Source organism: Anarrhichthys ocellatus, unplaced genomic scaffold (assembly GCF_004355925.1).
Source record: "Anarrhichthys ocellatus isolate YVR2014 unplaced genomic scaffold, GSC_Weel_1.0 scaffold6, whole genome shotgun sequence".
Lineage (NCBI taxonomy): Eukaryota > Metazoa > Chordata > Actinopteri > Perciformes > Anarhichadidae > Anarrhichthys > Anarrhichthys ocellatus.
The window spans coordinates 2,461,296-2,483,950 of NW_022280036.1; the positions used below are offsets into that span (position 1 = coordinate 2,461,296).

The 22,655-nt window shown below is 42.7% G+C and overlaps 1 protein-coding gene and 1 long non-coding RNA gene across 2 annotated transcripts in view; one reads left to right on the forward strand and one right to left on the reverse strand.

Annotated features, from left to right (window-relative positions):
• Positions 1-17,398, reverse strand: part of LOC116383120 (uncharacterized) — a 28,386-nt gene extending 10,988 nt beyond the window's left edge. The window contains exons 1-2 of the long non-coding RNA XR_004212755.1: positions 16,945-17,398; positions 16,707-16,785 (exon numbers count right to left, since the gene is read on the reverse strand). This is a non-coding gene — a long non-coding RNA (uncharacterized LOC116383120). The remainder of the gene's footprint in view (positions 1-16,706; positions 16,786-16,944) is intronic.
• The window catches only part of tshz3b (teashirt zinc finger homeobox 3b), a 42,460-nt gene continuing 36,346 nt past the window's right edge, over positions 16,542-22,655 (forward strand). The window contains exons 1-2 of the mRNA XM_031846696.1: positions 16,542-17,809; positions 18,343-18,881. Coding sequence (XP_031702556.1) covers positions 18,842-18,881 — 40 coding nt within the window. The 5' untranslated portion in view covers positions 16,542-17,809; positions 18,343-18,841. The remainder of the gene's footprint in view (positions 17,810-18,342; positions 18,882-22,655) is intronic.

The window sequence follows — 22,655 nt, forward strand, 5'->3', positions numbered from 1 at the left end:
TATATATATATATATATATATATATATATATATGTATGTATATATATACATATATGTATGTATATATATACATATACTGTGTGACTCCCTGTCTAAGCAGAGGACCACCGTTGTTTTCTTTGTGAATATACATAGTTTTTAGAATTTTATGAGATAGTTCGCTTGGACTTGATGTTCGCATCATTGGCAGAAAAAATATGTTCTCTCTTTTAATGTTTCAAAATTATGAATTCATTTCCCAATACCACATTTGAATGACTCATAAAAAAGGTCCTGAACCACGAGCACACAGCTTCACCTTCCTTTTTTTATCAGCAGAGAGGCTCTGGTATGATCAAGTGGTCGTTTAATATGTAAAAATACATTTACACAGATTTGTGTGAAGAAAAGTATAGCTCACTAAAAAGAGAGCGTGTATCTAAATAGAGATCTATGTTTCTCTTAAGGAATGGTGGGATTTTATGACACTTTAACTTATACTTAAACCTTTTTCCCACAAATACATAATATATGTCTTAGTTTGTTAAATTTGTGTTGGTAACAAATTATAAGGAAAAGGCAACTTTAAGTGAAGCGTTGGAGAGAGCTTCAGTGCTCCTTGCAATAGATTCTACAAGTCTCTGCTCGACTGGGGGGACAAACGGCATTCTTCCAAAAGATATTTGGTTATGATGATGATGATGAAGAACAAGCCCCATAGGTGACTGCAAAGGCCATACAGTAGCATATGTTCCTCCTCATCAAAACATTCAGTGGAGCAGTGGAGGCATCTGTATTTAACACAGATCAGGTGCAATGTGCAGTCTTTACTGAACAACAAGGGTTCGGTAAAGTGGAAGTCAGTCCAGAAACAGGCAAAGGTATCTAAAAAAAAACACTGGGCTACATCCAAGTGAAAGTACCAAAGAGTGATCTGAAAAACTTTGGAAAAGTCACCAGGAAGGAAAAGTCTGTGACGCTCACTAAAACTGAAAAGACGAACGGGTACAGACGAAGGGGAGCACACAGGCTGAATACGCAATGGAAGGAGGCTGATAACGAGGGACAGGTGACAGCAGGGCTAACGAGGGACAGGTGAAAACAATGAGGGCGGGGCCGACGACCACACTGGTGGGAGACACACAAGGGCCGGGAAGTGAAGCATCTGGTACGAGAGACGAAGGTGAGTAGGCCTGTACCAGTAGGAAACAGGAAATAATAGCTGAAAACTGGACACGAGGAGAACGCATCTTTAGAGGAGAGTGGGAAATGGCAGTTGCTGTCGTTTCTCCACTCTTTCGGTATTTCTTTTTGTCACCACATGTATGCCTTGGAGCAGGGGCTTTCAAAGTCTGACACTGCGAGTCTTCCGTCAGAGAGGATCCAAACAATTACCTCTGGAGTAGTCTGAGTAAAACCCAGCTTGATGTACTGTTTATTATATTTGTAACATTTTTTGTTTAGCTCCTATAGCTTTTTTTTTTTGGCTTAATATTGAAAAAGTCTTTGAAGCCTCGACTTTTTTTATATTTAATCATAACCAATCTTTCCCAAACCTCCCAGTAAGCACTTTGAGTTGCCTGAAGAAGAGTTGATCATGCTTTAGTTGCCATGAAGCTAATACTGCAGGAAAAAGTAAAAAGGAAATACATTGACGGTGACATTTTGTGAAGACCTTGAAATTACTTAGGTTGATTTCTGACATCCCTTAATACTTACCTTAAATCTTATCATAATCTAATAGTGATTCAAAACCTACACAAATATTAACATAAAAAAGACGCCGTACACACACACACACACACACACACACACACACACACACACAGTCAGTGTGTTTTACGTATGCAGAATCATATTCCCCTCCTGTAACGCAATCGGTAACCTCCGGGACTGAAAAAGTAAAGCTATGCAGAAGTGCCCTAAACTCACACTCTCTCTAATGGCCAGCAGGGGGCGGCGACTCCGTTTACAAAAAGAAGTCTGGTTGTATAGAAGTCTATGAGAAAATGACTACTTCTCTCTTGATTTATTACCTCAGTGAACATTGTAAACATGAGTTTATGGTCTCAATCTCTAGTTTGAAGTCTTCTTCAATACAGCATGATGTTCATTTAGTAAATGATGGTTCCATCCAACTTTAACCCTTTCACAGCGTGTTTTCAGTTCATAAAGGTTAATTGTAACATTTTGGTCTCTTTTTCAGCGTTCAGTTGTACTTAACTCCACCTTCCCGTCCCACTTCTGGTTCCAAAGAAACAAGATGGCGACGGCCAAAATCCAGAACTCGAGGCTTCATAGCGGTAGTCGCTAAACCAACAGTTGAACATCACAATGACTCCGTCCATTTCTCACACAGTTAGCTCCTTCAGTTTGTTTCGGGCTTAATATTGAACAAGTCAACGTATCCTTAAATCCTTTTTTTTTTTTTTTTTACATTTAATCAACTCGTTCCCAAACCCTCAAGTTCCCAAAGATGCATTAATCATGCTTTGGTTGCCGTGAGGCTAATATTGTAGGAAAAGAAAAGGAAATAAATTGACTATGAACATTTAAAAAGATACTTTCTGTATGAACCTTTTGCACTGGTCGTGAACACTTACCAGATATTCGTGAAGACCTTGAAATTGATTTCTACATCCCTCACTACTAACCTTAAACATTTTTACAACCCACGATTAATACTTTACTAATAATACTAATATAGAAACATACACAAGCTTAGCTTTTTTCCTTGCACAGAAACAGTTTTGCATGTGTATGCAGAACCAAACTTCCTCTTCTTCCCCTTGTGTCACATCAGGGCCTCTCATAAGTGAGACACCATCAGCATTGTCACAGAGGACGAATGTGAGCTCATCCTCTCTCTCTCTCTTCCCCCGCTTCTCTTCCTCTATATCTCTCTACCACCATTAAATTCATCCATCTCTCTTTCCATTCAGCAGGTATCTCACACAGGGTAGCGGTGGGGTGGAGGAGGGGGGCCCTGGCATAACAGCGGGGAGAATGTCACAGTAAGATAAACACCGGGTGCAGCTGAAGTGGCTTTGGGCTCAGCTCCCGCTGACGTGACACGTGAGTATCGGCCCGTGATTTGTATCCACCGAAACTCAGTGTGGAGTGGCTCCCACGCACTCGCCATACATCCTGAAACATACAGCGTTTCATCCCGAGTGTTTCTGTAACCCAGTGCTATGTTTGTATGTAGCCAGCAATATCGTAATACACAGAATCATGGTGAAGATGCTAATAGTAGCAAGTTCAAAGAGCTAATTTGGGGAAATTTCTTACCATATCCATCTAAACCTCTCAAAAAAGAAACCATCTTTTCAGCACTGTATTGTAACATTAACACATTGATATCTGATAACTTCCTTTTTTCCCCATGTGTGTGGCCAATATGTTGTATTATTATGTTGTATTTATTATGTCATGAATTGTAGTTGTATCACTTTACACATTGGTTCTGATAACATTGTACTCAACATTCACTACTAAATTGTCCACAATTAAAATAGAAATAATATTTTACTTGTTTTCAATGTGTTCACATATACGTTTATCTTGTTTTGTCCCACTCATAATAAATTTAAATAATTCAACATGCGTATGAATTTAACACTGATTTGTTTGCCATCCACCGCTACTTCTGTGGCTCAAACGGGCAGTTCGGGAGGCGAAGTCATTTCTATGTTTTAGCCTGTAATGTTATAGACCAAAAGCATAGTTGTACCGTTTTGTTGACAAATATGTTGTTTTTTTGTTTTAAAAGGTATCTGACAATCAATAATTATATTATAATATCTTTGTGTTTTATATTGCATCGTACAGTTTTCAAATATACTTTCTTTTGGCAGTTGCTCGAAGATGAAACATCATTTTTCATCAGTCGAGGTGCTGTCCGTGGGGTTGAAAGTTGCACTCTATAAGTTAGGAGTACTAAGCGCTGACATTTTTGTCTCCCATCCTGTTGAAAACACCTATGGTGCTTGTACAGCCGTGTACATGTGAGTGGGGGTGACTGTGCTGGTGTCCGTATCAAGAATGAAGTCATCCTAGTCTATCGTTAACGTCTAATCTCACAAGTGTGGCAACTCATTTTAAAACAAAAGTGAGTTGCTGTTTAATTTACAACCGCCGAGAGAGTGTATGCGACTTGAGTAATGTGTTTTGTGTGCTCTCCGACCGTTCAGCACTACGAACCTGAACACTCGATTTGACCTGACTCGACTTGGCTCCTTTAAGTACCAGCTGTTGTACTGTACACAAAGAACTACTGCAAGCATGGCAAAGAATACCAAAGGGAGACAGCCTTTTGTGCTTGCTAGTACTCATAATTGATTTAAATACTTGTATCATCTTTGATTAAGTACTGGTTTAATATATAAAAAATTACAATTACACAAATATATGTGAGATTAGTAAAGCTAACAAGAGCCAAGTGTGTCATAAGACACATTTTTATACTAATTTTAAAGGATTTAATTTATTCCTGTTTTTTTTTACAACAGATTTATTATATGACTCCTTACCATGACTATCATTACTGTTATTCTGCTATTTTACAGGGGCCTGAGTGACTGCAAATTTCAATCTGAACCCTAGATTTGAACTAATATCAGTACTTGATAAAGCAGCCACTATAAAAAAAATTGGTATATTGGTATCCATTTAATCGCCTCAGTGTCACATGTCCTCCAATATATGAAATATGGAAATGTGTCCCCCCCCCAATATTAGTAATGGCCTAACAGACCATCAGATTCCCCAAAATCTGAAAGACAGCTTTTTATTCCTCTAAATATTCAGACTCCAAACTGTACTGGATGTAGCTTCCATTGATCTCCTCCATGCTTCACTGTGGCGTGCATGTCTTGCGTGTACAGCTCAGGTGTGCGTGCCAAGGTTTTTGGTTGTTCCTTACACTCTGCTCGTTGTGCTCAGACTGTAGGTCTGTAGTTGATTCGTCACTAAACTGTGTCGCTGCAAACCCACCAGGTTATCGTCGTGTGGGGTGGCAACTCTGAAACATGCGTGTGCCCTGGGGCACGCATTGTCTCTGGCACATGGTCCTAATTGCCTCGTGTATTTTGTTTTTGTGTTTTACTGAACTCCAACAGCTGCTACTTAAAGAGAAATACCTAGTGTTTACCCGTTTTTACAAAACAAGCCCTCATACAGACTTTGTTCCAGTCATGTGCAGGTTTTCATAAAAATAAAAGCCTAATGGTGGAGTTACACTGAGTCCGGCTAACAAACAGATAGACGCGACGGAACTCCAAAAGGTTTAGGCGGGTGGGCTAGGCTTGGCTCTGGCTTGACTATTTTCAACATGGTGGCCGGGTCCCAAACTTTGTCATTGTACTGCTAAACTGCTTAAACTATGTTTCTAAAAAGATGCGTTGCAGTAACAGAATATTGCTTAATTTTTGATCAGCGCTGCTTAGTTTGGCTATTTGATCTGAGTTTCGCGGGCCTGCTGCCTTGTGATGGATGGACCTAATTGGCATTAAATTGAAGTTGGGTCGTAAATTATGCAAATTTAGATACAGCGATTAGTCAGTCAACTTGCCTTGTCGTATCCATCATGTAGCGCGCGTCCAGCTCTCTTTAGAAATTAATGGGCTCCGCCAAGTTCACATATGTCAACGGATTTGGTGTATCTCCACCATAACTGACCGGTGAGACAATTGATTACTTCCAGATTGAGTCAGACTGTCTACATGAGGAGCTAAGCCACCCTGCTGATGCTGGTTTGGCAGGATATCTCAGCTTGTATTGTATAAGCCCAACCCCCCCACTTGCCTCCCCCCAATGTATGGCACTGGTCAGTTCATTTTATACCTGTTTGCATCTCTTCTGGAAATTAATATAGAGGAAATCTATTTGATTTACTGGAAGAGATGCAAACAATTACTGTTGATACGATATACAGCACACCCCCCCCCCCCCTCCGAATCACAGTGGAGTAATCCACAGTGATGCAGTGTCATCAAATTTGATCATTTATTGAATCATTTTCAGACAAATTTAAAATACACAGGCATCAGCTAAGTGGCTACGCTAAACGAAAATGAAAAAAAAAGGAAAGCAATCACGACACATTTCTAAACAGCACTATTATAAATGTCCCACAATCGCAAGCTTTTTTATTCTGAAAGATACTCCGTTGGTGTCCCACCACCACCAGAAGGAGCAGCAAAAGGCACTAGCCGCAATGCTAACGGTTGCGCTAGCAGCAAAGATGATGTTTGCTCAACCAATACATTAGGGGGAGGCGCTTGGAAACCTCGCTCTCTATGAGGTGTTAGGCCCGAAAGCTCCCTCTGCTCTGGTTTAGTACTGGACCGCCAGAGCACCACTCTTTTTTCACTAATCTTAGATTATTTTGTTAAAAGCCAGAGATGCCACCGTGACTCCATTACCCTTCAAACACCGTTGTGTAACTTCTGAATACCTGCTGTCATTCCTTCACTGCATTCCCTTTGGCATCGTCTCGTTTTCTCTTTTCATTTACTTGTAATGAAGCTCTCTCTGTCTCTCTCTCTAATGTCTTTTTTTCTTTCTGGAAGTGATTTGTGTGTCTAAATGAGGAGGGAGGGATGGTTGGGTGAGGCTTTATCCTCACGTTGAACATAATTAATAAAAGCAGCCCGTTCCAATTTAAGAGGCTGATTAATGCAACAGATACATCACAGCATGGAGTGGACCATCTCTCTGTCTCTTGCTTTTTCTGGTCATGACAGAAGGGAGACGGAGCACGGCATTATTAGGTTATGGCAGAATATGCTTATTATAAATCTTTGGAGACTGAATGTTTTTTAGGATTTTCTCAACCCATGTCTAACAGTTGCAAATGACAAATAAGGACCACTGGTTTTTGTCTTTATGCTGACGATACACCCATTGACTGCCATGCTGCACGCCTTGTAAGCCAATGAAAGGAAATCAAATGAATACATGAAATAGATGACTTTTCTATCCCAATAATCTTAAATTGTATTCTGTTTACTCTGTAAAAAAACAACTATTATTATTTATTTATTATTTCCAGTATTTTCTTAGGGAACAAAACTACATTGTCCATTACATTTCGAGGGAAATATATTCCCTCCCGGATTAGTTTGATTTTAACGTACCACAAGTTTCTAATCAATGTAAGTATTTCACTAAGTATTTCACAATCTTTTCCTAAACTATAAAGCTGTTTCCTGTGAAGTCATAAGTTTATTTTAAAAGGACTGTATGCGTGTAACAAGCAGAAATTGACACGCGTTGCTGACTTTTGAGGGAAAACTCCCAAAAGAACGAGAAGTAACTTTTATTAAGATATCCTAATTTCAGTCACACATTGGCTTTGATGGCCAAGCGCTGACTTTCAATTCACACATTAAGGGACATCGTTTTCATCAATAATGGGTCTGAGTAGAGATGCAGTGAAATATTCTGTTTCAAAGGTTGAGACATTTTAACATGTGTGTGAATGTTGTTTGGGCTAACCCACATTATTTGTCACTTTTCCAGAGAAAATAAGTTCACTCAAGGTGATGCATCATTTGTAACAGTTATCATTGGTTCATCGAAAGTCTAACCTCGGCTCCTGGCATTACAGTGATGCTGAAAAACACATTTGTTTGACTAAGTCATCACTGGTACCCAGAGTAAATACTGGCAGTGTTTCTGTTTCTGTTTTATTTTTTTTTAAATAAGTGTTTTGTTGTTTACTTCAACAAAACACATGGATGCAATTTTAGATTATTTGAATGGATTTAAGTCATAATAAATATGTTTTATTTAATTTCCTTTTGATGGCTTCTACGAGGTGCAGAGCATGACGAAACAATTTGTGTATTATCAGCATATAGACAAAAACAGAACTAGAGGTCGTTATCTGTCATTTTCAACAGTAAGACGTAAGTTATGTAAATCAAAAAAATATATTTAGGCTCCAAAGATTTATTACAAAGCATATTTCTGCCATAAGCTAATAATGTTGTGCTGTGTCTCTCTACTGTCGCGACCAGAGAAAGAGAGAGATAGAAAGATGGTCCACTCCATGCTGTGATGTATCTGTTACATAAATCAGCCTCGTAAATTAGAACGGGCTGCTTTTATTATAATGTTCAACGTGAGGATGGTAGAGCCTCTCCAAACCATCCCTCCCTCCTAACTTAGACGTTAATCACATGTTTAAAACTGCAACTGTAAGCCGGGAGGAAATATGATTCCTTCTAAACATAATTGAGAATGCAGTTTAGTTGAACAGGAAAGTCATTTTTTGGAGACCGGATTGTTAAATGATAATGCTTGTGTGAATTAATTTTATTATTATTATCTTTGCCATAAAACAACCAAAACCAACAATGAACTGGTATTCTTAATAAGTATTGACTGTATGGCCAAAGCTTGATTTAGGTTATTATTAGGTTATTTAGGTACCATAGAGAAGGTAGAACAATTAGTAGAAGGAGCAAAAAAGTAAATGAGCTTTCGGTCCAGTGGGACATTTTTCGGACTATTGGGGTTTCGGAATAATGGGCCGTCTCTGTTAACGTTAAACGTTTAAGAAAACAACAAATACGCAACTGAACTACTTGGTTATGTTTAGGTAACAAAAGTACTCGGTGCGTTTGCTTTAAATAAACACATTTATTCCATTATTTAAGTCACGGTCGTAAGTCATCATTGATGTTGTTTCATGAGGGACATTAACGGTGATCTCCTGGGTGAAAGTCCTGTGTTTGTTTGACCCACCTATCCACCCTGACCGCTTCCCTATGTGGACTTTGATGAGAAATGTATTTGTGATACATCAGAAAACATAATCTGGGAGATGATACGTTCCCCCACGAAAAATAATTGGGAGACCAGGCTGTGTGGGCTGCGTGTAGTGCACAATTGTTTAAATGCGACATCTGTTTGTTTGCATCCTCCGTTGACGTTCATTCATTTGTGGTTAGAAGGTTCTCAGTTTAATTCAAAAGCCAAATAGAAGAGCTCACCTCCTACAAGTGTAACTAATAATTAAACTACTAGAGAGACTGCCATTACAAACACTGCCACTATACCACAAATACTAACAGGAAAAATAACTAATTCATACGAAACAGTGCTTTGTCTGAACTATGAATGTTTCTTGATAGAGCAATGGCAAGGGGAGATTGTGAAGATAGTGCCCCTTGTATTCTAACAACATAGTGCTTCAAATACTGTAAATGAGATAAAGAAAAGCAGGTAACTGGTCTTTTTCTTCTTTTAATTTAGCAAGGAACTCCCAGAGGCTCTCCAAGGAGCCCTGGTGGTCCCTGGACCTGACTTTGAGAAACCACTATTTTCAAGCAGTGTAACCAGTGAAGTACAGTAATGGAGTGTAGTGGCCTGAAGTGTAGCTATGAAGTCCTCCCTAATGACTCGAGCACATGTGTGTCTGGCTTTCAGCCCTCTCATTAACGTCACTGGACACTGTATACTCTGGCTGAGTGTGTGTGTGACGCGGCTGTTTGCCAATTTAGAAGGGCTTAGAGTCCTCCGGTGATCTCATCTCCTCTTAAGTTTGCTCACCCTGTGGCTGTGTGTGTGTGTGTGTGTGTGTGTGTGTGTGTGTGTGTGTGTGTGTTTATGTGAACCCTCACCCACACAACTTACTAATACTACATGTAGAAGAGTACACTTCTTGCACAGGTGAGGGATGTCGTCCATTCTCTTGCAACTGGAAGGAGGACATCTGTGCCATCTCCTTTTACAGACGATAGCTTCCTTTTTCTTCATTCTTCACTAAGGAGTAAATGTTTAGTAAATGTATCTGTTTGATTTTTTTGGGTTGCTTCAGTTACAGATGTTGCAGCTCTGGTTTATGAATAAGCGAGACCTGTAAGTGTGTGTGTGTGTGTCTGTGTGTGTGTGTGTGTGTGTGTTTGTGTGTGTGTGGTAAACAGGGTGGTTTGCTCTGTGGAAGAAGGAATTTCCCCCAGCAGTCCCCATCAGTAATAGTGCCTGTAATGAGCTGCAGCTGTCAGCGTGGTTTCTGCACACACACACACACACACACACACACACACACACACACATGTACACTGTGAGGAGGAAGCAGTGACTCACTCAGCGGCGCGCCGTCACACTGTACGCTGATAAACAATGTAACTCATCAGACTTGCATCAGACATGAGACGCAAACATTTTCCCAAGAAATACTCAAACTAAAACTACCGGAGCCTGTGAATCTACTTTACGGTTTATGACTATTGTATAACTTAAAACACACTGTTTGTGCTTCTCACTTAAAGACACTGTGAAATAAAAAATGCACTCTTCTTATCCTGTTCTGCCTGTCTCGCTTGTGTGTGTGTGTGTGTGTGTGTGTGTGTGTGTTAAATATGTTAAAAAAGGGCATTTTTGAGCATTTAGTTTGAGCAAAATTCGTCCCTTTTGTCTTAAAACATATTTTTTCATGTCCCATTATTGGATTTAGGGCCGTATATCAATTTGTCCAATCAAATTACACAACCAGACGACCCTTTGGCTCCGTTAGCTTGATAGTTGCAGAAGCCAGAGGAGCGATTCATGGGCCTCAGGTGTGTGGATATATTCGCCAAAATGCACATGGCCGTCGTGTCATTTCTCCGTCGTCCTCCACATGCTGCTCTAACAAAGCAGGATGAAGGGAGCTAAAAGGTGCTGCCATTGTCGTTTCACTGCACCTTTAATTCACCAACACGTTCAGTTAAGTTAGTTTAGTTCACTAGCTGGATGACTTTTGCTCATTTTATAAGAATTGCTAATGAATATGAGTTTGAACTGATGACATGTTGCATGCCTCACTGTGTGCAAGTGACTGGGCTCATTCTGTTTATGTGTAAGGAAACATCAGGCTCGACTTAGATGTTGCTCTCCTCACTTTGTAAAACAGAATGTAACAAATATATACATCAACATGAATGTTGTTTATTATTAAAAGCAAACAAGCATTGAATACCTCCAAACAGCCGACGTGTTTTGTTGTTAGCTCTCTCAGCTGTGCCGTCTACCTGCGTGCTGCTGACTAATGACGTGCTGCAGTACGCTCACGTGTAAGCAGACGTAAACACAGAATTGAATTGAATAGCTATTTGAGTCAGTATCGCTCCGATATCTGTATCGATATAATAAGCATGCAGCACATACCACGTTCCCTTATTTGGTGTAATAATAATATTTCATGGTCATTTTAGTCCTTTGTTAAATGTGCGAAAAGGAAAGGAGTAACTACAAAGTGAAGTACTTTTCTGCCTATTGGGTTTTAACAAAGTCAGAAGATGATTTAAAAAAAGAAATATTTGAAAGAAAAAACTAAAAACTGGTTCATTATTTTCCATATACTGTGGGAACACAAACGATGAGGAGTCATGTCCAATAAAACACAAGTCAGTAACATTTGACTTTGTTTCCATTCATCCTAAAACCTGACTTTTTACTGATACTTTTCTTTTTGCAATATGATTAGCTGTATTTTAATGAAATGAAGACGATAATGTCGGCATAAACCGGGTGCTTCGATGTCATTATCATGATCATAGTGAGACATCGTATGATCATGTTGTCCATTTTGTCTGTGTAACCAATGTCTGTTTTTTTAACCAGTTTATAACATCATAGGAACTAAATGTGGTCTTAGTTAAATAGTTCACACATAAATCTCCTGAATCATGCTATGCTAATGAGGCATCAGTGAGGAATACTGGACATACAAGTTTCTGGGGACTGACCCACCAGGCTTCCCAACAAGTTATTCTGCTAATTTGACTTTTTCCACTTAAAAAACAAAAAAAAATCCCAACCCACGCAATATCGAAAAAAAATAATTAAAGCACCTCATACCAGCTCAGCTGATCCGCGGCATCGTGTTTTGACAGGACCTGGACCTCGGTGACCTCTGACAATTTTATTTTATTTATTGTCTCATTTCACTCTAACTTTGTAGATCAGACTTTAATTTTGAAGCATGGACCACAGGACAGTGATGAATAGGCTACATCAAGGAGGGCTTAAATTACCCCTCTCCCTGGTGGCAACACTGACCGCAAGGAGAGGCGTGTGTGCATGTGTGTGTGTGTGTGTGTGTGTGTGTGTGTGTGTGTGTGTGGTGACCTAGTAACAGCAGACAGAGAAAGAAAGAGGGCCGGTCAGCACTTGCCCTCTCAACCCTGCCAGCTCTGCAGCACACCCAACAAGGTAGGGGAGAGGGGGGGGACACTGGGGGGAGAGAGAGAGAGAGAGAAACAGAAAGAGAGCATCCACTCAATCTCTTTCAGCTTCTCTCGTCAATGCATTGTGTTGTTTTTTGGTGGGACTTTGTAACTTTTAAGGTTATTTGAGGAGAGTCCAACCCTGGCCTCCTTTTTTTCTTTCTTTCTCTTTCTCTCTCTCTGTCCATGCAAATAGGTTATTTTCTTTTTTTTTTCAAACAGACAGTTTTGGGAGAAGGCCACTGCGATATCAACGAAACCTTAACACTACATAATAAAAAAGTCAGTCTCAAATTGAGGTGGGAAAAGGCAGGAAGGTTGTGGCCAAACAGCCACAGGCACGGCCTTAGGCTGAGAGGAAGAGAATCCCAAAACAGGGTGATGAAAAGCAGATTTCTGTGAAGGAAAAAAACAACTTTTAAAAATAAAGAAGTTTAAAGTATTCTTGTGGACTTCTCCTCTCAGCCTGCTCAGCTTAATAGAGACAATATTTATTGTTTTTCTTATTAACATTAACTCTACTTTGTGACAGAATATATTTTGACTCAGAAGGAGAACCGCCTATTACTTTGTATTTTTCCTCATATAAATTATAGAGCGTTTTAGATGCATTATCATAGTAAATGATTTGTTTACAAGAACATTACTCAAGCGAGCTTCCATTATAACAATGTATGTGCAAGCTACTTTGATGACATACGCACTACTTTATCAGCAATCATCAGTTACTGTCACACGTCCGTCTCCTGTCGAGAGCGGATGAAAGGATTCAGGGGCTTTGATTGTTTATGGTTGTTATAAAAAAAAAAAAAATCATGCGCGTTTTTTTTCCAAGCTGCTCTGCAAACTGCCACCCCCCCCTCCTGGCTCTTTATCCAGTCTACTAGAAACCAGTGTGCCGTGAAGCCAGTGCTCCACGCCAACGTGATCACTGTAGAAGAAGAAGAAAAAAAATCCGAAAGAAACTCCGAAAAAATCGCGGATGGTGTAGTGTGGTGTGGCTCTGAGATAAATCACAGTAGTTGTGCTCTAAACCTCCCCCTGTTTCTACTGAACCCCACCGCTTCTATTTGCGTTTTGAGGAAGGGGGGCGGCGGATATACACTAAAGCCTAATCTGGACTGTAACAAAGTCCCTGCAGCTAATAGAATATGGCATTGGAACTTTTAAAAGCCGCACTTGCTGGTTATATTTCTAGGAACAATGTATATGAAAAAAACCTAAAAAATATATATTATTCTCATGATGCATCCATGTGATAAATTGTGTGTCTTAGATCACCAAAATAACATCTTCAAAAACAATCATGGAATATTCTCGTGCGGTCCTGTGCTCAGGTGATCACTCACTGAGTGAGCTTCCTCTCGGCTGCTCATTATAAATAACCTCAATAATAAAAACGGACAGGATCGAGTTTGGACTCACCCAGTCCAGTGCCAAAGCCGTGCCCAGCCGTGCGTCCGTGGAGAGGGGTTTTGGAAGCTCCGACTGGTGCGTAAAGACGGCAGTGGCAGAAGGGCAGAGGCGAAGTCCGATTCCCTCATCACAGCCCCCCTCGGCACACACACACACACACACACACACACACACACACACTCGGCGAGTGTGTGCGTGTACTCACGCTGATGGCACGTTTAAAGCTACATTCCTCTCTTTAACTGTTCGTGGAATCAATATAATAATTGTTCATGATTAACTTCACCCCCTCCCCCCCACACATGTCCTTTAAATAGAGCATCATATATGAGTCATACACGCGGTTATTCCTTCATAGAGTCCGCGTCCTGTATACTTCCAGTGAACTCTAATGTCACCGCGGATTGTTTTTTTCCATATGAAGCACATAGTTTTTAGAGGGAAGAAGTAAATCTGCTCATATCATCAGAACTTAAATGTTGCGAGCAAGCAAAGGCGAGATAGTTCAATGAAATCAGAGTTTTGTATCAGTGAGGACGACGTGATAGTGTGATATATGTATCCAATAAAATAGGCCTACTGACGAGAATGCACAATTGTTAATATTTTTGTAATGCAGTAGTTTTTTTTCTTCTGTGGTACAAACAGGACACGAATTAAATGGTGGTGATGTGCTCATGTAGTTTATTTAAAAAAAGAAAAACATGAAAATTAGCTCTGCGTGGTGCGTAAAAAACATATTTGCGCCATAGACAGAACGTTTTGTTCTCTTTCACAATAATCAGAAAATGAAAAGAAAAAAATATCCAGGAGAGAATGATTGAGTGGGGTCTTAACTGCGTTACCTCACCCAGAATTGTACCGCAGGTCCCCTAATCTACAAACTTCGACGGTTCCAGGCAGTTTCCAAACATTGAAGGGTTCGGCTAATATCAGCGATGATCCGCTGTATCTGCTTTGAAACACTGAATTATTACATTTAGTGTTTTTGCTTTCTTAGTGCTTAATCACAATGCTGCATTCAATACGTGGCTTTTACAAGATTACGTGTTTTGGAAAGTTTTATGAAAATGTTTTAATAACATGAAGCAGAGATTAATGATCAGTCTCTCTCTCTCTCTCACACACACACACACACACACACACACACACACACTGCACGTATAATGTTGTGTAAAAAATAAGAAAAACTGACTTTAATTCAGTCAGAATGATTGTTAACGTTCAAACGAATATTATGACTTTGTTTTGGGTTCGTAAGATTTGGTGATGGACATGTGAAAATAATAACCATGCAAGTCAAGCACAATGATTTAACTACATGGCAGCGACAGAAACTCATTGCTGGCTTTTAATTACGTTAAATATAATATCCATACTGTTGTTTTCGCGAGTCGTACTCGTGCACGAGTCTCAACAGCAGTTTTGCGTCGTGATTGTATTTCACACATGAATGGTTAAAAAGGAATACAACTCCTAAAGCACCAACCGTGCAAGTTAAAAGCCTAATTATGCCCCCCAATAAAAAAGCGCATATTGAATCAAATCCCCGCGCACGCATCTGGCACATCAGGAACTGTGACGCTTCTTTTTATTTAATCTATAATGTGTTCTACCTAAACCCAGTTCTCCTCCAGACTGGTATACATCTCTAGGTCCATCAGAGTATATAATGCTTTACATTGTTGGATTATACGACTTCAAAGAGGAGAAAGAATTAATTGTGTCATAACAGGCTATTTGTTTTTTAGTTTTGGTATTCATGTGTTTGCATCCGTATAAATCGAAGCCTTTCTATCGCTCCCCCTCTCCCTCCTTCTCTCTCTCTCTCACTCGCTAAAGGTAGGCGTGTAATGGGTCACGTCTGTATGTCTACATCCCCATTAGAGAGTACAATGCGCGGTACTCTTTCAGCCAGGATTTGTCAAATGACAATAGCAATTTATGATCAAACCTATTGTCTTACAATTAATAATACTATCAATAAAAACACACGGTAGAACTACCGAAATTATATTTCATTTGACTTGTAAAAAAACTGTTTTTAGACTTATTCAATGATAAACATTTAGACACTCAGTGTTGGATGGACGTTGGGAAGCGACCTCTTCAATTTAACTTAATCCATACCGTAAACAAATGTAATGAGATTATGAGCATTTGCCTGGCCACTTAACAGGTAAACATCTTGGTTATTAGGTAGACACGTTTCACGTGCTTTCGTCTCAAAAAACATAGTTATATTTCAAAGCAAATTTAAGTGTTTTTCATTTGAGAGTAACACGCCGAAAACCCAGCCCAGCCTCGTGATTTATACTGAGAAAGTATTTATATTTTATTTCTCTGTTCTTGTAGATTTTTAGGAAGAAGAATAAAGTGCTGGCGCCGCGAGAGGTAAAAAAAAAACCAATAACAAAAGCTAAAAACAACACTCGGACTCCTATTCTGGAAAGAAAATGTCGCACAAAAGCGCAGTGCGCTCGCGCGACGGGCTTTTAAGAAAGTGGGCTGTGTCAATCAGACGGAGAGGAGAGAGAGCTCTCCATCGCCGACGAGCACGGGGCGCGCGCGCATGTGTGTGTGTGTCTGCGTGTGTGAATGAGCGGTATGTGTGAGTGCACACCGTGATGGGAGGGGGGGGGGGGGGGGGTTGTAGCATCGCAAGGAATGTGCGCACGGCAGCGGTGTGTGTGTGTGTGTGTGTGTGTGTGTGTGTGTGTGTGACACTGATGGATGCGCCAATGGAAAGACGGACAGATGCTTGGGCGGATCTAACGGCACGCAGTGGTGGAGCGGCGCACACAGTCGCGGCGAGATTAGGGCGAAAACATCCTCGGATCGGCGGAGAGTCACCGAATCACCAAATCCTTCCACCGAGCCCCGGTAAACGGAGGAGGGAAAGAAAGGACTCCCCCCCCCCCCCCCCCCCCCCCGGTTTACCCGAGGAGCGGCGCGCGGAGAGAGAGAGGCTGAGGATCCGAGGAAAAAGAGCCGTTTCTCCGGCGCGAGAGGCGAGGCGGCGGCAGCACCACATCTGGCGCAGAGGGAGACGGGAGGTAAGAGACAGACAGAACGATTTTGGCGACTCACCCTGCGTCGCTCTCCCTCGTCATTCAACTCCCTTCTTCAAGAATCCGTCCACCCTTTTGTCTTCACCCCGAGGATTTGCCTGAAAAAGATATAGGAGAATAATTTTTTTTTCATCCACTTCACCAAACTCAGTTGAATCCAAAAAACTTTTTATTCCTCACTGCGAGAGAGAAAAGGGGAGCAACGGCATCTCCAGAAAATGTTTGAATAACCTACATCTGGATGATTCTGATCTTACCTGTGAAGAAAAGCAAAAACGACTTTATTCCATTCAGTGCCAAATAGAAAGGGACTGCGCTTTGGTGAGTTTTTTTTGCGCCTCTCTGGTTCTCTGGTCACGGGAAAGAGAGCGTGTAGGGGGAGACACGTCTGATTCGCCGCGTGGCTGATTTAAATAGCTCCTATCGGGCCACGCGAAGAAAAGAAAAAGAAAAACGAAGGAAAAAAAAAAGTACCATTGGCGGCCAAACAAAGTGTTTGTCAGAAAGGCGCTCGAGCTCGGCTGATCCGTGCAGCTCCAGCCAGCCTGCATGCATGGGAGCAGCCTGAGCCCGTCCCCTCCTCCTCCTCCTCCTCCTCATGTACATTATTACAACAAGGGAGACCCAATCAAGCGCGTATCTCATCGATTCGGTCACACACACTGACGCGCGCGCGCAGTTGCAGCGACGCGCGGCGCACACGCGCGCACTCACACGCACACACACACCGACGTTGTGACTTGCCCCTCAGCGGATTTTTTGTTTTTTCAAAGCAACTACGAAATATCGTAGCTCCGCACCAGGCAGGCAAGCAGGGCAGCGTGTTGGGTGACCAGTACCCGGTCGTCACCTCCTCCTCTTTTCTCTGAGAATAACAAACTGAAAGAAAAAGCTTCATGTTGCTTTTCTTTTTTTCATTATTTTTCTTTTTTACATCCCCTCCTAACAACCAACAGGACTTGCGAGAGCCGAATGGATTTTTATGAGATGGTTTCAGGCACGTTTCGGCTGGTCCACCACCTCTTGGTTTTGAATTGCGCGTGATTGCCGGGAGGGGAAAACAAGAAAGAAAGAAAAGCGGAAAAACCTCATGGATAGCGCGGCGGAGGATCAGCCCGTAAAGTAAGTATGCATGTCCGTTCAGATCACGCTGTCAGCCGTGCCCGCGTGCTTGTGAATGATACTGTATACACATATATGTGTGCGTTTGTGACGGGCTACCATGCGTCCATATTCTGCCCATGTATAGCGCTCCTTAGATCCATCTGCAGTACGACTGACGCACATTTCAAAAGCAGAATAAGCACAGAGCTTCTGATTAGCCCGCTCGTGCAGGGAAAGGGGGGGGGGGGGGTAAACGGGGACGGAACGAGGCAGTGACTGACAGAGAGAAAGAGAGAGAGAGCGCGAGAGAGAGAGAGAGGTGTAAGAGAGGCAGAGAGAGAGAGAGAGAGGGTGAGAGAGACGGGGAGCTACGTGACGCCGATCAGCGGCGGAGAGGTTGAACCGTAGAAGGAGGCGCAGGGCTTCAGTTGTGTCAGCTCTTGATGTGTTGTTGTCCCCTTGTTTTGCGGACTTTTTTTTTTGGTTCTGGTTTTTGACTGACGCGATCGTTTGGTTTTTCTTCCCTCCCTCTCTCCCCCTACCCCTTCAAGCTTCGAGCCTGTTGCAGCCTCCGACGCCAAGTAGAGGGGATCACACGGAGACACGAGGCGCTTTTTAAAAAAAGAAGAAAAAAAAACTCCGTGTTCTTGTTTTTTTTTCTACGGAAAAGCACCCCCCCCCCACCCTCTGTTCAAGCCCCCACCGCGTCCATCCAAGTCGGAGCGTGGAGCGGGGCGAGAGAGAGCGACACAGAGCGACCGACGGAGAGGAGCATCCAGCCGGAGGAGTCGCGCTGAATTTCCACCAGTCTCTCTATTTTTATTTTCATTTTTTCATCACCGTCTTCTTCTTTATTACCAATTACCAAACTGCACACCCTCCTCCTCCTTACACACACACCCACACCCCGATCTATGTGGAAGCCCTGAGAGCGCATCCAGGGGGGGTGGGGGGGTGGGGGGTTGTATCAAAGCTCCGCGGAACCCTTCCGGGCAGCATCGACACAGCAGGGCCAGAGAAGAGCGCCCTGCCGGGGCCCCTGAAGCCGACATGCCGCGGAGGAAGCAGGAGGCGCCTCGGCGCGCATCAGGTACGGGCTGGCTATGGTTTGAATGCAGTTTACCTCCCCCTCTCTCTCTCTCTCTCTCTCTCTCTCTCACTCTCTCTCTCTCTCTTTCCTCTTTCACCCTCTCTCTATTTTGACCCCCTCATTCAGTTTCTTTTCACTATTATTTCCCTCACCCCCTCTGTTGTGGGGGGCTACTGTGAACTAACAAGGAAAGGGCAAACATCTCGCACTCTGGAGGTACTTTTCACAGCTCCAGTGCCCTCAACACAACTTTTGTTTTGCCTTCACATACTAGACATGTTCCATCACCTCTGTCACAATTCCTCTTGTTGTAATCAGTGGAAGTGCAATATCAACCCCATACCTCTGCTTTTACACAATATCAGTTTTTCTTGGAATCCCACAGACTCTGAACTCCACATTTTTCTTTCTTTTGTTGTTGTTGTTGTTATTGAAGTGTTTGTAAACAAAGTCGTTCCTTTGGTGGTCTGCAGTAGAGCCGCAAGGACGAGTTGGTCAATCGATCAACAGAAACAATTCTAATTTGTCTCTCGTCATTTGAGTCAAATGTCTAACACATGCAGTTTTGCAGCCACTTAAACGCAGCTATGTTCTGCTCGTCTCTGCTGCTCGTCTCTGCTGTGTGTCGCTGCCAATTGAATCTGGGTGGCTTTTTGAACTGCTGTTTGGACAAAACCAGACACCCGAGGCTTTGGAAAACTGTTTTTTTCGCCATTTCCTGATTTATTATACACAAACCGGACGCATAAAGGAAGATTAATCAATACTGCGAATTATTGTTATTGTTCAAATTATTCAATATTTCTTCAATCACCCGTGTCAGAAGGAAAAAGAGGGTCTGGATGCTTTTACACCACCCGGTAGTTAGAGCAGTCATCTTATTGCACTCTGAAAAGAAAGGTCACAGGTCAACCTCGGCATAGCGGTTTGCACGCGTCCTAGAAAAGAGTGTCGGCGTGTGAAAAAGCCTCCTTCTTTTCATTCTCCTCCTTTTCCATTCTTCATTTCTCTCTCCTTTCGCCTCAGAAAACTCGGCCGTTCACAACGTCTCTTATCTCTTTTCTGGTCCTTCGCTGCGCCTCCTCCACTACATACATTTTGACTGTAGAATCGAGGGTGTGTGTGGATGGGGGGGCTTGGTGGAGCCCTGTAGGGGTCAGCTGACCGTCACCGAGGCCTCCGATGCCTTCTGATTATCTCAGAGTCAGATTGAGCTCTGAAAACATCCCTGACAGAGTACAAGGAAGTGGACATTTGCCTTGCGTGATCAGCGTCTTTCTGTCACTGAACCATTTGCATCCCTTAATATCGTCTGTGTTCGACTGTCTGCCGGTGATGCTGTTGCACGTCACGTTTGCCGCAGGAATTTGGGATGTCTTCTGCTTCACAACATTGGGCTTTAGGGACCTTTTGTTCTTGTTCTTTGTCACTTTTGTACTCTAATACAGCAACCTCTTTTCGAGCCGTTTACCACCTTTGTTTTTTACTCATCAGGGTCCGGGACTGTTTTCTTTCTCTAATTTATCTTTCTCCCCCCCCCCCCAGTTTCCGGGAAAAAATACTTTTCTCCTCGTCTAAAGATTATTTCACCGCCCCGGAGGAGGGAGTGCATACTGGAAGAGAGCTTTAATGGACAATTGCCATCTTTGATTTGACGCCTGATTGATCGCCTGTCATCTGGCCGAGCCTTTGATCTGTTCATTCCCGATAAGTGTCAATAAATCACCCCCCCCCCCCCCCCCCCTGCCTTCAACTCTCGCTCCGAGGGGCCTGCCGAAGTCGCGTCTGGCCCTCACAAAGTTCTCGCCATTAACAACGTCATTTAATTGCGTTTTTTTGTTGTTGTATCTATCTCCCCCCCCCCCCCACACACACACACACACACACTTTTATTAGCTTTGATTTCTTACCCCTACCCCTCCTGCCCTCCCCCATTCTCCTCAGACTTGACGAGGATAATGAACCGCTCTCGGCATTTATTTTATGTTTCTCATTGAAGTGGAGGGAGAGTTTCGGTGTTCTCATCAGATCATTTACGACGCCAATAATTTGCACTCAAGCTCGAATTTTCCAACCTAATTTTTTTACTGTAGCTTTGGACTTGTAGCAAACATGGCATTGAAACACTAAATTACCATTCCTGTTTATTAAAGGGAATTAGTAATGATTCATGTACGACCTTTAACATCTCACCGTAAGCCCTTTTTACCTTCAGCACACTCTTTTTGCAACTTTTCTTTCTCTCTTAAGCAAATCCGGACTCCGAATGCGCTCACAGCCAAACCAGCACGCGCAGGCAATTACAAATGTGCAGCGGTGCATGCTGGGAGGACATGCTGCAATGACTTTATAGTGCATATAAACAAGCATGCGATACTTCTCGCCGCACACACACACACACACGTAGAGTGGTATGAAAAATGTAACTATTAGCCTAATCGTGAAGCGGAAGACTGTTTTGCTCCATCAGAAGGGCCCATCAGAGAGACTTTGTTTCATATTTGATTTAATTGTCTGCCCTCTGACAGCCACATTCATCAATGGCCCTAATGGTCAATCAGAGGCTAGGACACACACACACAGATAGAGAGAGAGTCTTATATATTCTCAGCCCAGGGCCTTACTTGATCAAAATGTTTTAGCCCTAATGGACACAATGGGTGGGGGTGAAGGAATGGGTGGACAGACAGACAGACAGACGGATGGATGGATGGATTGATGCACAGCGAGACAACTTTTTATTCAGCCGGACTGAGCGAGGAAGTGCGCCGGCAGAGAAAATGAGGCATTTATTTCTTTGATGAGCGGACGAGAACAAACGCGAGGCAGGCGAAGGACGAGTTTGACTTTAGACTATTGGCAGCTTCCTATTTTCTTTGTTTTGTTTTTTTACCCTTCATTCCTCCTCCTCCCTACTCCCTCCCTCCCTCCCTCCCTCGCTCACAGCTGCAAGTTATAAGGTTGAGGAGAACTGCATGGCACACAAAGAGTGGTGACAAATTGATTGCGCCGGAGTGATGGCAAGAGTTATGGGAGGATGGCAAATGATAGGCCTTGATTGGGAACTTGGGAGGGGGCAGAGCACACCACAACCTTAGTTTTTTTCCCCCAGCTTTCTTTCTCTTTCATGTCACTGATTCTGTCTCCCTATCCTGCAGCCGGAAAACTTAAGCAGTCCTCGAGGGTTTTGCGGTCAAAGACGGCAGGCAGATCACGCCGGGCTTCGCTGATTCACTCAACCATCAAATTTGCTAAAAACGACACAAACTCGTAAATCCGGTTAAAGGTCAGCGTGTTTACCGAGCGGCCTCTTTTTGAATCTGCTCATTTGGAGCTTCTCATGTGGTCTTAATCGGTCGCCGCGCATAGACGCACTCCAACGTGGCGTCACACACGGCCAACTCTTTGCATACAGTGCACGAGCAAAGAGGATGTAACCCGTTCATTCTACGTCACACATCTTTCTCCATTCTTCCCGTCTGGTGATCCCACACATTTGTCTCCACTCTCCCATCCTCCACACGCAAACACAAACACGCAAACACACTTCCAACCCCGGCGACGGCGCGCATTCAGCCGTCTAAAAAGAGGAGTTGTTTTGCCAGCTTCATTAGCGTTCTCCTAATTAGCCGGAGCATCTGATGGATCTCCTGACGTGCCTAATGATTGGAGATGACAAGCTCAGCACACTGTCACGCTCGCCAATTAGGGTCCGCGGCATGGTTGGATGTAATCAACTTGATCTTACACTGTCCTCATTTGCCCCCCCCCCCC